This window comes from Danio rerio, chromosome 14 (assembly GCF_052040795.2).
Source record: "Danio rerio strain M-AB ecotype USA chromosome 14, GRCz13ab, whole genome shotgun sequence".
In the NCBI taxonomy this organism is placed as follows: domain Eukaryota; kingdom Metazoa; phylum Chordata; class Actinopteri; order Cypriniformes; family Danionidae; genus Danio; species Danio rerio.
In genome coordinates this window covers 53,647,501-53,662,986 of record NC_141034.1, presented here as the reverse complement: position 1 = coordinate 53,662,986, position 15,486 = coordinate 53,647,501, and the positions used below count along the sequence as shown (strand labels likewise).

General features: G+C 37.0%; 1 protein-coding gene and 1 long non-coding RNA gene across 2 annotated transcripts in view; one reads left to right on the top strand and one right to left on the bottom strand.

Moving 5' to 3' along the window:
- The first annotated feature begins 335 nt into the window (after positions 1–335).
- Positions 336–14,514, top strand: ppp2caa (protein phosphatase 2 catalytic subunit alpha a). Its single transcript, NM_001017886.1, is given in 7 exon segments — positions 336–788; positions 7,440–7,649; positions 9,006–9,179; positions 9,454–9,543; positions 9,664–9,825; positions 12,552–12,670; positions 13,842–14,514. Coding segments are annotated over 7 exon segments (930 nt in total). The 5' UTR covers positions 336–686; the 3' UTR covers positions 13,915–14,514.
- Positions 9,292–15,486, bottom strand: part of LOC147834055 (uncharacterized) — a 61,894-nt gene continuing 55,699 nt past the window's right edge. The window contains exons 3-5 of the long non-coding RNA XR_015508037.1: positions 9,892–9,992; positions 9,638–9,813; positions 9,292–9,556 (exon numbers count right to left, since the gene is read on the bottom strand). This is a non-coding gene — a long non-coding RNA (uncharacterized LOC147834055). The remainder of the gene's footprint in view (positions 9,557–9,637; positions 9,814–9,891; positions 9,993–15,486) is intronic.

Sequence of the window (15,486 nt, the reverse complement as noted above, 5' to 3'; positions counted from 1 at the left end):
ACTTTATTATACATTTTTTTATCACTATTACTATTATTATTGTCGTTGTTAACTGAAAATCCATCAATAACTGTCTCGCTAAAAACACATCTTGTTTTCATTCCTCTTGTGCATCAATAGGGGGCACTAAATGCACAAGAGACAAAGCAATACATCTGCGATAAACACTATGGCGAAGGCTGGATTGTTGAATATTAACATTATTAATCCGACGTTCACTGACAACCCTCCTATCGCGGACGTGGGGCTCATGAATATTAATTAGATCAGCGTCGTAGCCAACCAATAGAGAAGGCTCGGCTCATAAATATACAGCATCAAGCCTTCGCGGTAGTAGGATTCGTTATTTTGAATGCGGATTAGATGACGTCAACCTACATGAGCGGATTCTTCGTCGGTGCTGCGCATCAGAGTCTGACCGAAATCAAAGGAGCTTTTGGGCTGTAGCGTTAGTTTTATTCGTTTACTGCTCCCAAAACAACAAGAAGTTCGTCGTTTTATTCATAGATGAAGTAAAGTAACCGTGTTTCGGTTTATTCCGAGGCCTTTAAAGTGTTTGAAGTAATCGCGGACTCCCTACGGCTTTATTTCAAACCGGGGATCGATACTTTGACGCATGACGCTAAACCCTCGTAAATTACTGTGAGTTTTTTTAGCATTATTATCATTATTACGCGTTTAACAGAATGGACGAAAAGGTTTTTACGAAAGAACTGGACCAATGGATCGAGCAACTGAACGAGTGCAAGCAACTATCGGAAAACCAAGTGAAAATTCTTTGCGAAAAGGTGAGTTTTCAACACTTGTGTGTCATTGTATGCTAAAACACGTGTTATGACAGGCGCAGCAGCAAGCAGACCGTCTAAATTTGTTTTCGGCTCGGATACAGTTGCTCTGCGCCCTTCCCACTGGCCGCTGAGCCGAAGATGGCGGTGCCGAATTAGTCTATTATTGGCCGTCTGTGCGCCATGAATCTGACTATTGGTTGTCGGCTGTGCGGCGCAGTTGGCAACCAGAACTCGTCAGGTTGTGCCCACTTTACTGTTATTCGTTGTCAGGCAGAGTTTTGGGTTTGTCTAGTAGGCATGGGCCGGTGCGAGATTCTGACAGTATGATAACCTTAGATTAAAATATCACAGTATTGTGATTCTGCTCTAAAATATGTTCTTTTAAATGCCTGGCAAATTTCCGTCATCAAACATAATATATTTTAATAAAAATATTGGAGATGTAAACAATGTCAGGGTAAATAATTCAAATAAATAATTGACTACATATATCATCAGTTTCAAAAACACATTTCTTTACAACTTGAAATCTTCAAATATCCTGATTTTCTTTGGATATAAAGGTCTATAGCTTGCTTGGATGTTGGTGCATAAGAGATTTTTGATTCAGATGGTTCCTGATTTGTGAGCTCAACAGTAGCTTTAATATGGCCAGTCCTTTTCTGCTGGACTGTTTCCCTAAAAATGTAAATGAAATACCCATAAAAGAACGTGCTAAATAAAAACCTTACATATTGCATAGAAATGGCCTACCATAATTTTTTTACGATCAGAGTTTTGGGTTTGTCTAGAAGGCATGGGCCGGTGTGAGATTATGACGGTATGAGTACCTTAGATAAAAAATGTCACGGTATTGTGATACTGCTCTAAAATATGTCATTTTAAATTCCTGGCAAATTTCCGTCATCAAACATGATATATTTTTACAAATATGTTGGAGCAGTAAACAATGTCAGGGTAAATGATTCAAATAAATAATTGACTTCTTATATCTTCATTAGTTTCAAAAACACACATTTCTTTACAACTTGAAAAGGCATCTTTGGATATCTTAATTTTTCTTTAGATGTAAAGTAAAGCCTATAAAGGTCTATAGCATGCTTAGATGTTGGTGCACAAGAGATTTGTGATTCAGATGGTTCCTGATTTGTGAGCTCAACAGTATCTTTGATATGGACAGTCCTTTTCTGCTGGAGAGACTGTTTTCCTAAATATAAAGAACATGCTAAATAAAAATCTTACATATAGCAAAGAAATGGCGTAGCAGAATGTTTTCACGATCTTATGAAACTGATGGTAAATCACCAGAAACCAATTATCTGTATATGGGAGACTGTGTGGATTGACGTTACTCAGGTTGCGCCCACTTTACTGTTACTCGTTGTCAGGCAGAGTTTTGGGTTTGTCTATTAGGCATGGGCCGGTGTGAGATTCTGACGGTAGATAACCTTTGATAAAAATCACGGTATTGTGATACTGCTCTAAAATAAGTTATTTTTAAATGTCTGGCAAATTTCGGTCATCAAACATAATAAATTATATTTCAATAAATATTTTGGAGCAGTAAATAATGTTAGGGTAAATAATTCAAATAAATAATTGATCTCTTATTTCATCATTAGTTTCAAAAACACATTTCTTAAAACTTGAAATCTTTGCACATCTTAATTTTCTTTGGATATAAAGTAAAGCCTATACAGGTCTATAGCATGCTTGGATGTTGGTGCATAAGAGATTTGGGATTCAGATGGTTCCTGATTTGTGAGCTCAACAACAGTGGCTTTAATATAGACAGTCCTTTTCTGCTGGAGGGAAATGCAAACAAACACCCATACAAAGAACATGCTAAATAAAAACCTTACATATAGCATTGAAATGGTGTTGCAGAAATTTTTTCACGATCTTATGGAACTGATGGTAAATCACCAGAAACCAATTATCTGATATGGGAGACTGTGTTTGTGGATTGAGGTTACTCAGGTTGTGCCCACTTTACTGTTATTCGTTGTCAGGATAGTTTTGGGGTTTGTCTGTTAGGCATGGGCTGATTCTGACGGTATGATTACCTTAGATAAAAATGTCACAGTATTGTAATACTGCTCTAAAATAAGTATGTTCTTTTAAAGCATCTAAAAAATGACAACACATTTCCTCCATCAAACATAACATATTATATTTTAAGAAATATTTTGGAACAGTAAAAATGCCTGGGTAAATAATCCGAATAAACAATTGACTACATATATCATCATTAGCTTCAAAAACACACATTTCTTTACAACTTGAAAAGGCATTTTCGGATATCTTCATTGGATTTGAAGTAAGCCACTGCACTGTTTATTCATGTCTATAGCATGCTTGTATGTTGGTGCATAAGAGATTTGTGTTTCAGATGTTTGAAACAAACATTGTTCAGATGCCCTAAAAAAAACGTAATAAATTAGTCGTAAAAACATGCATGTACTGGAAACCTTGACTTGTCCAAACCTTAAAACCCCAAACCTATTGTCTATTGTTTTCTTAGTGAGCAATCTGATTGTAAATTGCTCATATAAATCATTATTATCATCATCATCAGTAAAGGAAAATAAAAAACAAATAACCTAGTTAAGATTATTAGGATGTAATTTATATTCATATTATGCATTTATAACGCACACATTTTGTTGGAATTGTTCAGCAGTATTGTAAATTATTTTAAAAGTAGTCCACCTTCATGAATAAAAACGTATTTGTTCTTTTTAATCTGAATATGTGGTGGTACCTTAAATAGTTGACCTAAAAATTAAGATTCTGTCATCACGTACTCGCCCACATGCTGTACTGTCTACTCTGTGGAGCACAAAGAGATCTGCCTGTGTCTGTATATATTTATAGATAAATAAGAATAAAGTACTTGTACTGCTATTATAGTAGCATTAATGTCAGTTTTTATTATTGTCATCAATTGATTTCCACATGAAGCACATTTTCAGATTTTATTAATGGATCCAAGTCAAGACGGCCAAATTCATTCGACAAAATTGAGTTTATACATATATTAGGCATATTAAAATGCAAGCAAAGTGTTACTTTATTGTTTAAAGTTTGGTTAAAAAAAAGTTAAAATGTGAGTACAAAGTGGGGCTGCACCATATAAAAAAAAAGAATGTTTTTAGGGATGTTTTAATGTGATTAGGGATGCAACAATTATAAATTTTGATTTTATACTTATAGTCTAAGAAATAATCTCGGTTTCACGGTTATCATGATTATTTGCATTCACTGATTTTAAAACCCCACTAGTTTAAAACTAAAATTGTTTTATTCATTCATTCGTTCATTCATTAATTTTTTTGTCGGCTTAGTCCCTTTATCAATCCGGGGTCGCTACAGCGGAATGAACTGCCAACTTATCCAGCAAGTTTTTACGCAGCGGATGCCCTTCCAGCCGCAACCCATCTCTAGGAAACATCCACACACACACTCCCACTCAAACTCATACACTACGGACAATTTAGTCCACCCCATTCACCTGTACCGCATGTCTTTGGACTGTCGGGGAAACCGGAGCACCCGGAGGAAACACACACAAATGCAGGGAGTACTTGCAAACTCCACACAGAAATGCCAACTGAGCCGAGGCTCGAATCAGCGACCCAACGACCTTCTTGCTGTGAGGCGACAGCACTACATACCGCGCCACTGCCTCACCCCTAAAATTGTTTTAAATTTGGTTTTGTAGTTCAGGCCTAAATACCAATTTGGTGGCATTTTAAAAGTTCATTTGATTGACTATATATAAATCAGTGGATATTATTGATGCATTTATTGGGTAAAATTGCTATGTTTTTGGTCATCATCAATGCATTGTTGCCTTAATTGAGCGTGTGCAGCGTTACAAAAATAGAGCTAGTGCCAAAATTGTCATGGCACTGCTGCTTCAGTGACACTCACACCTCGCACTGACACGCTGCTTCTGCGTGCAGTATAATAGCTCTAATCTGTTAACAAGGATGTCAAAAAAACATGCGCTGCTCACGCTTGCTGTGTGAAACAGGCTCGAGTCTTGCAGCACTCTCTTTGAAAACACTCAATTAATCTCGGCTGGTGGATCAGCATTCGCCACATGATTGCTCTTATGGGTGCCATTATTTGTAAGTGTGTTTAAGGGTGCTTTCACACCTGTGAATCGATTCAGTTGTTCCGAAACAGAGATTAAAATTGTTACATTGTTGCTCTTTGCTCTTGGAGCGGTTCGCTTTCACACTGCAAAGTTTCTAATCGGACTAAAAGAGCTAAAACAAGTCACGTGCGAGTAAACTCTCCTCACATTGGTCAGAGTGTCAGGGTTTATTTTGCAGCGTCCCGCTCAGCTGTCAGGAGAGGTGGTGGTTTGGTGGTGATTGACAGGGTGCGCGCGCGTGACGTGTCTGAGGAGAGACACGGTGGGGAGGGGTGAGAAGGGTGCGCGACGATGCCTATTTGAGGACTGGAAGAGAGACGCGAGATTACCGGGAGATCATCACTCGTTTGCGGGCATCCGGAGACTCGCAAAACTTCCCGCCCTACTCATAATTCTCTCTTCATATAGCCGTAAGCCTATTACATATCCATATAACACTGTGATATAACCGCGCTCGGATCGGATCACTTTCTCACTGCAATCGAACCGCTCCAGGGTTCGTTTCAATCGAGCCAAGACCACCTCATTCAAGCGATCTCGGAGCGATTACTTTGGCGCGGAACAGAGCGCGATTGCCCTGTTCACATATGCCAATCAAACCGCGCTAACTGGGCAAACGAGATACGTTCCGAAACAAAAGTGTAGGTGAGAAAGCACCCTAAGTGGGTTTGCAAACCCTTTGTACTTTCCATTGCTTCTTTCTCAAACAAAGCCCCCTGTCATCTCAACTAGGTGCACCTGAAAAGCGTGAACGTGTTGCATACGCATCCCTCCATTGGAAATGACGAACTTAAACGAGCTTGCCTTAATTAATAGCCTCAGTCATAGTCAGCCCAGTGTGCGTGATTATTAGTCTCGGTGTACAAACTAGCTCACAGTTGGCAAAACTTTGTTTAGTTGCTGCAGTTTTGTTCCGTGCAAAAACACGGTGTTGAGAAGCCTTTACGATTAATTAACCCTGACGCATGAAATCGTGACTAATAATGAAACCGGTTAATCGCTGCATCCCTAATTGTGATATAAATATAATTTCAGAAGATATCTATTTTAAAAAAACTCAGTTTTACATTGATTGTGATGATTTTATAGGGAAGTGCATCTGCATAAAATATACTAAATTATATAATTTAAAGCACAGACGAAAACAACAGAACAAAGATAAAAATTAAATGTTAAAAATTAAATTTAAAAATAAAACATTGGTTTTTGGTGGAGTCTAACAGTATTGAGATATAGAAATTTCATAATCAAAAGTAAAATAACTCATCTTTTTATAAATGCACAATTTAGATATTTTTTTTTCTATTTATAATCAAACCCATTCAATCGAAATTGAATCGAATCTAATTAATAAAGCAGAAAACTTTATAATGTCTTGTCCAAATGGTTAAATTTAACGTGAAATCTCTCGAGATCCTGCAATGTGACTATTGCAGATTCACACAATGCGATATCAATGTTGCAATGTCACATTGTGCAGCCCTAGTGCAAAGGTTTTATTATTCAGTGTAACCTACATATGTTCAAAAATATGTACTCAGTATCTCTAAACATGTTCTCAAATGTTAAATGTACTATATTTTAAGTGATTAAAATGTCTTGCTGATAAATGGCTAAAACCAAGACAAAGTGACAAAAAGATTTGTAGATTTTAAGGGATGTAAACAAAAATCAATGGTCCCAACCAATTTCCTGTTTTAAATTTTTTCATTTCTATAGCTTCAGAAAATCCCAAAAAAAAACACATATTGATAAATAACGATATGATAGCCACTTTAACGTTAAGTTATGATTGAATTGCCACTTGTTACGGTTATGAAATAGTTGGACAACAAGCAGGAAATGTTTATGGGCCAATGACATCACCACATTGAAGTGGTCTATAGTTGAGGATTAAAGGGCTGCACCATGATCCTTAAATAGTTTTAAAAAACACGTATTCTAAAATGTAAAATTTATTTCTAATATGTATTATATTTTAAACGATTGCTGAAAAATGGCTAAAACCAATCGAAGGTGACAACTTTTTAAAATGAGTATGAAGGACTTCTCCGTCTAAATACAGTAAAACTGTGATACTGAAATATTGGTATTTTAATGTCAAATTATTCATATTTTATACAAATATGTCTGACAGAAGTCTTATTGTTACACTCAATAACAATTTAGGGAGTGTCTTCTGTAAATAAGAAATGTACAAATGTACGAATCAGTATTTCAGTAATGTTTTTCTACATGTTATACAAGAAGTATATATAATTTATGAATGCATTCATGTTACAGACTGCTGAGGGATTCACTTCAGAATTTACAGTAACTGTATTACCTTCCTCTAACCGTACTTAAGACAATAAATTCTAAGAACTAATGCCCATTAAGCATCCGCCAGTATTGATTCACCATCAGTGCATGTCAATAGTTTGATTTTAAATGCATTTTATGGTTAATTACTGAGACCCTTGCATCTGTGCATTTGTGTATTGCAGGCTAAAGAGATTTTATCTAAAGAGTCAAACGTTCAGGAGGTGCGTTGTCCGGTCACAGTATGCGGAGACGTACACGGCCAGTTTCACGATCTTATGGAACTGTTTAAGATCGGCGGTAAATCACCAGATACCAATTATCTGTTTATGGGAGACTATGTGGATCGAGGATACTATTCCGTCGAGACAGTCACGCTGCTGGTGTCCTTAAAGGTATGTGAATAGACATTAATTTTGAATATTAGAGTATGTGAATTTGGATTGAGTTGATGACAGTGCTGGGCTATAATTAATTATATCCAAAATAAAAGTTTGTATCTAGCTTACAATACATAATATATGTGTGTACTGTGTATATTTATGTATATTTAAACACACACACATACATATAAATATTCTGTGTTTGGTATATCTTATGTATGTGTGTGTATAACTTGATTCGGTTTGTCTAATGAACATTATTAAGCGTGCCGTTATTTTACCCTGTATGATTTCTGTTATTGCACAGCTATAACAGTAAATAAACTAAAAGCTTTTGGATAAGATGTCAGAATCTAGTCCTGCACACAGGAGCAGTTTGAGGACTAACATCTGACAAATGTCTTTAAATACAATACAACATATGAACAGTGACTTTAGCTGTGGGAACTTTAGTAAATAACGTATAATTAAAATAATTTAGTTCTGGTCTTGAAAATTTAATTGTCACTCTGGTTTAACTTTTATGCATTACATATATGTATACATACATATACACACTACCTGACAAAAGTCTTGTCGATTCCGGTTGTAAAGGGACGAATAACTGATTTCTAGTTGATCATTTGGAAAAGTGGCAGAAGGTGGATTTTTCTGCTGAATCATCTGTTGAACTGCATCCCAATCATCACAAATACTGCAGAAGACCTACTGGAACCAGCATGGACCCATGATTCTCACATACATCAGTCAAGTTTGGTGAAGGAAAAATCATGGTTTGGGGTTACATTCAGTATGGGGGCGTGCGAGAGATCAACAGCCTGAGGTATCAAGACATTAAAACATTACAAACCACAGGAGAGGGCTATTTCTTCAGCAGGATAGCACTCCTCATACCTCAGCCTCCACATCAAAGCTCCTGAAAGCAAAGACGGTTAAGGTGCTCCAGGATTGGCCAGCTCAGTCACCAGACATGAACATTATTGAGCATGTCTGGGATAAGATGGAGGAGGAGGCCTTAAAAATGAATCCAAAGAATCTTGATGGAAAAGTCAGACCATACCGTCTTAATTAAATAATTAAAAAGCAAGGCATGATCATATTTTATTGTGGTAAAATAAGTGTAATCTAGAGGCCTTTGCCTTTCATATAAGCCAGTTCTGATACCAAATGATCGACTAGAAGTTGAACTATTATTTGTTGCTCCTAAAAATTGGATAGTCAACATGATTTTTTTCAGGTAGTGTACACAATTTATATATGCCTAAAAAAATACACAGTAAACAAACTTATTTTCTGTAAAAACAAGCGCTTACTCTGGATGGGATTAAATTGTTTGACAGCACTGGTTAATGGCTTGATTTCCTCCAGGTTCGATATCGAGAGAGAATTACCATTCTCCGTGGCAATCATGAAAGTCGACAGATCACACAAGTTTATGGCTTTTATGATGAGTGCCTGAGAAAATACGGAAATGCGAATGTTTGGAAATATTTCACAGACCTCTTCGACTACCTTCCTCTTACAGCCCTCGTAGACACACAGGTTTGTGATCAACAGCATTTCATCCATATATAAAAATACGTTAAGAATCTTTATCATCATGTATCAACGCTAAAAATAGTTTCTTATTTATGTATTCATTTGTTTGTTTTTTAATTAGAAATTTATTGATGAAATGTTTTCGCTAGGAAAATAGCCTTTGTTGCTAACATGGCTTTAAATATAAATACACCATCATCATCTTCATCCATATAAACAGTTTCAATAAATACAAAAAAAGTAGGCCTCACTGACGTCTGTTTGCTTCCCTCTGCAGATTTTCTGTCTCCATGGTGGATTGTCACCTTCAATTGACACGCTGGATCACATTCGGGCTTTGGACCGTATTCAAGAAGTTCCCCATGAGGTATAAACTGCACCTGTGAATATCAGGCAGATGTATGGTGTTGCTATCGCTCTGAAAGCGCTATGAGTGGGTGCCAGCTGAGAATAGTACTCACAAACTCTTATGAAATCTGCTTGGCAGGGGCCCATGTGTGACTTGCTGTGGTCAGACCCGGATGACCGTGGAGGTTGGGGAATTTCCCCCAGGGGTGCTGGATACACATTTGGCCAGGATATTTCAGAAACATTCAACCACGCCAACTGCTTGACCCTGGTCTCTCGAGCTCACCAACTAGTGATGGAGGTAAAACTGAGCTTGTTTATAAAGCATTTAAAGGGACCGTTCCCACTAAAATGAAAGTTTACTCACCGTTTACTCAACATGAAGTGGTTCCAAATCCTTGAGATTCTTTAGTTGAACACAAATGAAGATGTTCTGAAGAAGGCTGGAAACCGGTAACCATTGACTTTCTATAGTATAAAAACAAATACTAAGTTAATGGTTTTCAACATTATTTTCAAAAGAAACAAGAAACTCAGACAGGTTTGTGACAAGTGCCAGTACAGGATGACTAAATTAAGTTTTAAGTGTGAACTATCCTTTTAACATCTCCAACAAACCCAGCAGGCACAGGATGTCAACATGACGTCAGATTGGCGTTGTACCCAAAAGTCATGGGACATTGCATTTTGTTTGGAAGAGAAAATCAGATTGACGTAAGGCAGATATCAGTGTCCAACCTGAAAATCAACCAAATATCAACATCTAATGATGTGACAGCTTGACGTTATGTGGACGTTACCACAGTGAGTCTATCTTGCTGGATTTTGGTTGCCATACCTGACAAATAAATGTCAGTATTTGGTGTCAATATAACGTTGGTTTTATATGTTGGCTCGACATTGAATTTTAATCAACCTAAAAACTACCACAAATTAACATCGTTTTACGTCATTATTAGACGTCAAAATAACGTTGGCATTAGATTTTGGTAACCTGTTGTCACCACCTAAATCTAATTTTAGAGTGCTTTCACACTAGCACTTTTGATCCGCAACTGGGTTCGTTTGACGTCATAGTACTGTACGTTTAGCTAGTGTGAACGTGTCTTCTGAACTCGGGTGCGCACCTGTGAACCGTACCCGAGTCTGCCTGAAAGAGGTGGTCTGGGGAACGGTTCATGCGAACTCTGGTACTGTTCACTTCTGATGTAAATGCAATCGTACCAAATAACGGAAGTGAACCGCCAACTGTACAACAAAATATCGTTTTCATAACATTTGTTCGTGTGTGTCTGTATGTGTGGCATGTTTCGTACTTTGGTGACAAGCGGGAATGAGCCAGGGCAAACACAGTGATAATTTCTGCTTGTCTCCTCCAAAAACAGCTTCTGCAGACACTGTGTGATGTTCTGAATGTTTATAATATGTTTGCAGCAGATGGACGCAGGTCGCTCTCTGTATGTCCAAAACCAAAAGATTCAGTAAAAGCAGAATGACCACAATGTGTGGACGTCTTTCCATTTCGGCGCTTTGCTTTCGTGACCGTCACCTAGCAACAGCTGTAAACAAAGCAGCAGCTCGATGACGCAAGCTGAAAAAAGACAGTGTGAACACAAACCAACCAAGAAGGTGGCAAGGGGGGACAATCAAACTTGGGTACGGTCCAGGCAAATGAACCAAGTGTGAAAGCACCCTAATACTAACGTCTTCTGATGTTGTGTGCCTGCTGGGAAGTGCATCCAGAAATGTGTATTAGGGAAATTACTCAAATATCAGGTTGTTCTCTGGATGGATTCAGAAGTTTTTTTAATTTATTTATTTATTTTTATTATTTTCGGGGAGCTTTCACCTTTAATGGACAGGACAGTAGAGATTATTGACAGGAAAGCATGAGAAGCGGAGGGGAAGGTTCGGAATAGGACGGCGAGGCAGGAATCGAACTCAGGTTGCTGTGAGCATCAGAGTGCATGTGTCACTGGTGCGACGATTTAGAATCTTTTTCATGCCTCTCTTTCTTTAGTACCAGCTTTACTTAAGTAATTAATAATGTAAGGTAAATGTAAACATGGTGTGCTGTATTGACAAAACTAATATTTTCAGGATGTTTTCGATAGCAATAATCAGGTTTCCTGCTGGCTCATTATTTAATTTATGAATCAGTCATTAAAATATTCATACAAATGATTCCTTCAGAAATTTAAATTGGTCAAATATGTGAAAATATTATTAAACAACCATTATGCTGCAATGGGATTTTTGGAAATATATTCATTAAATAAGTCAGCTCGTTTATCATTATCAATACATTTAAATTGATTTATTCATGTAGAAGGGATGCAAATGAATCAATCAACCAATTAATTATTGACTAGTTGTTCATTAAAAATTATTCGAATTTATTGATGTTTCCTACTAATTCCTTTTGGCTGTTTACTTTCACTTTAGACAAAACATAAGGGTTTTAAAGACTACTTTATCAATCATAAACATTTCATTATGCATTAATAACTTCCTAATATATGTACTCAAACGTAAATAAGAGATTACCTCTGGAAATGTTGAGATAGATTATGACAGCTGTTCTGTACAGTATGCTATTCATAATATTTCTTGGAAATGTGTGAATGATGTTACCATTTAGATAGTAACATGTAAAGTAAAATAAAAATACATGTTTAAGCAACTCCTAAATGTATTCGTTCACCAAAATAAATATCCTTTTTATCTCCCTTCAAGTGGTTCTAAGCCATTATGAGTTTCTTTCTTTAGTTAAACACAAAAGAAGATACTCTGAAGAAAGATGAAAACTGGTACCAATTGACTTCCATAGTAGGAAAACAAATGCTATGCAAGTCGGTTGTTACCGGTTTTCAGCATTCTTCAAAATATCTTCGTTTTGGTTCAGCTGAAGAAAGAAACTCAGACAGCTTTGGAACAAATGCGAGTAAATGATGACAATTTTCAGTTTTGCGTGAACTGTCCCCCAAATATGTGTTAACAAGATGTTTTTTGTTTTGCTTTTAACAGGGCTATAACTGGTGTCATGAGCGTAACGTTGTAACAATCTTCAGCGCTCCTAATTATTGTTACCGATGTGGAAACCAGGCTGCGATCATGGAGCTGGATGACACGCTCAAGTACTCCTTGTACGTATAAATAGATAAATACTTTACTTTTCCTTATTTCTTAACTTTATAAATACACACTAGGGCTGCACGATATTTGAACAAAATTACATTGCAATACTTATATTTGTATAGTGATATGAAATCTGTTTTACCAGATCGCAGTGATTTTGTAGTATAGTGCATATGCATAAATATAATAGACTACACTCACCGGCCACTTTATTAGGTACACCTTACTAGTTTGGGGTTGGACCCCTTTTTGCATTCAGAACAGCCTTAATCCTTCATGACAGATTCAACAAGGTACTGGAAACATTCCTCAGAGATTTTCCTCCATATTGACATGATAGCATCAAGCAGTTGCTGCAGATTTGTCGGCTACACATCCATGATGCCAATCTCCCGTTCCACCACATCCCAAAGGTGCTCTATTGGATTAAGATCTGGTGATTGTGGAGGCCATTTAAGTACAGTGAACTCATTGTCATGTTCAAGAAACCAGTCTGAGACATGGTGCATTATCCTGGTGGAAGTAGCCATCAGAAGATGAGTACACTGTGGTGATAAAGGGATGGACATGGTCAGCAACAATGCTCAGGTAGGCTGTGATGTTGACAAGATGCTCAATTGGTACTAATGGACCCAAAGTGTGCTAAGAAAATATCCCCCACACCAGCAGATCAGCAGTTTCTAAAATACTCAGACCAGTCCATCCGGCACCAGCAACCATGCCACATTCAAAGTCACTTGAATCATCTTTCGTCCCTATTCTGAGACTCAATTTGAGCTGCAGCAGATCGTCTTGACCATGTCTGCATGGCTAAATGCATTGAGTTGCTGCCATGCGATTGGCTGATTGCAATAACAAGCAGTTGGACAGGTGTACCTAATAAAATGGCCGGTGAGTGTAGAGATATCTACTTTTTTTTTTTTTTAATTAAGCTTTTTTTTGGTGAATATGCAATGCAATTAATCTTTGTTAAAGCTAAAATTCTATAGTCTCTTTCAGTTGTATACTTTAAACTCATGTATGTTAACACAGAAACAGAAAAAAACTGAAAATTATTAACTTTAACTTCACAATGACAAAAAACCCTTGCATGTATTGTCATTTAAATGCTGAAATGATATATTCTGCAGCCCTAATATACACGTATACATCTATACATTAACACATACTTTCCATCAGTTTACAGTTTGATCCTGCTCCACGCAGAGGGGAACCTCACGTCACTCGTCGCACTCCAGATTATTTCCTGTAAAATAGGAAGGCCTTTTTTTTTCTAATCCCAGTATTGCAGCATTATCTGACCAGTGGACAATGATTATTCATAGAAGACATGCTCATCTGTTCAAAGTTTCCAACACAAACCCCTATCCTTGGACCAAAATGATGTGCCATATATCTATACTGCAATAACACAGATGCAGTCATCACAAACACACTAATATAACAGTAACATCTCATTCTCATGGTGGCCTAATAGTGCACAACTAACCTGACATTTCAGAAAGCGAACAGTAACTCACAACGCAATGACATGATGATCACAATGCAACCAATTCAAAAAGCAAAGATCAACTTGAAACGCAATGACATTAAGATCACAACACGACGTTTCAAAAAGCAAACATTAATCTCAACACTGACATCAAGATCACAACACAATAATTCAGAAAGCAAACAGTCACACTACACAACGATTTAAGATCACAACGCAAGAACATTTTAGAAAGCAAACATTAACACAACGATATTTCAGAAAGCAAACACTGATCGCACAACACATTATTAAGATCACAACGCAAAAACATTTCAGAAACCAAATATTAAATCTCACAACGCAACGACATTTCAAAAAGCAAACATTAAGGGCTCTATTTTGACGGTCCATGCGCAGAGCGCAAAACGCAGGGCGCAAACGCTTTCAGGGCGTGTCAGAACGCTTTTTTGCTAATTTACGGACAGGAAAATGCGCTTTGCGCCATGGCGCATGGGCTAAAAGGGTTGAGTTTATTTTCTTAATGAGTTATAGGTGTGTATTGAGAATAAACCAATTAGAGTCTCATCTCCCATTCCCTTTAAGAGCCAGCTGCGTCACGCCAAGAGCGCATTCGCTATTTACAGGACGCAAAGTAAGTCTAAGTGGAAAAACTGAGCATTTCACAAGCAAACAGTTTTATTAACAGAAACTGTTAAACAGAGCATCTACTGCTTGAGAATGAGAGATAATGGAACTACTTTCACTTTCGCTCTTGGATAGGGAAACCTTTACGCACAGACATCAATTAGCCTATAAATAAATAATTGCGTTTGTTAAGCGCAAATATTCGTTTCAAAACTATTTCTAAATTCAGTTCTAATTTCCAGCAAACGAATAAATTAACAATAATGACCAAGTGTGGTCAAAATACTGAGTTATATCCTAAAACACATGCTGTGCCCCATATGGTCTATAACCTGACAGGTGGGCAAATCTAAGCTTGTTTTTAATAAAACAAATATAAATATGGATATATTAAATAATACTGCTAATAATAATAACATTATACAAAAGCAAATTGTTATGAATGAACTGAAAAAGCCTCCCGAGATGAAGAAGACATAAAAGCAGTGATTTTTCATATTTATGTAGGCTAGAAAATAATGTGTTTTGTAATATTTTAATCCTTTATATTTATATCCTATATATATCCCTAATATTAAATTTTTTTCATATGTAAAGATATTTGCCTATTGCTCTCTTGTGTGTATTAAGCAGTGTGTGAGCGAGGCGCAACTCTGCGCCGGAGTTTAGACCGGGTTAGTTTTGGTCTAATGAAAAATCTATTAT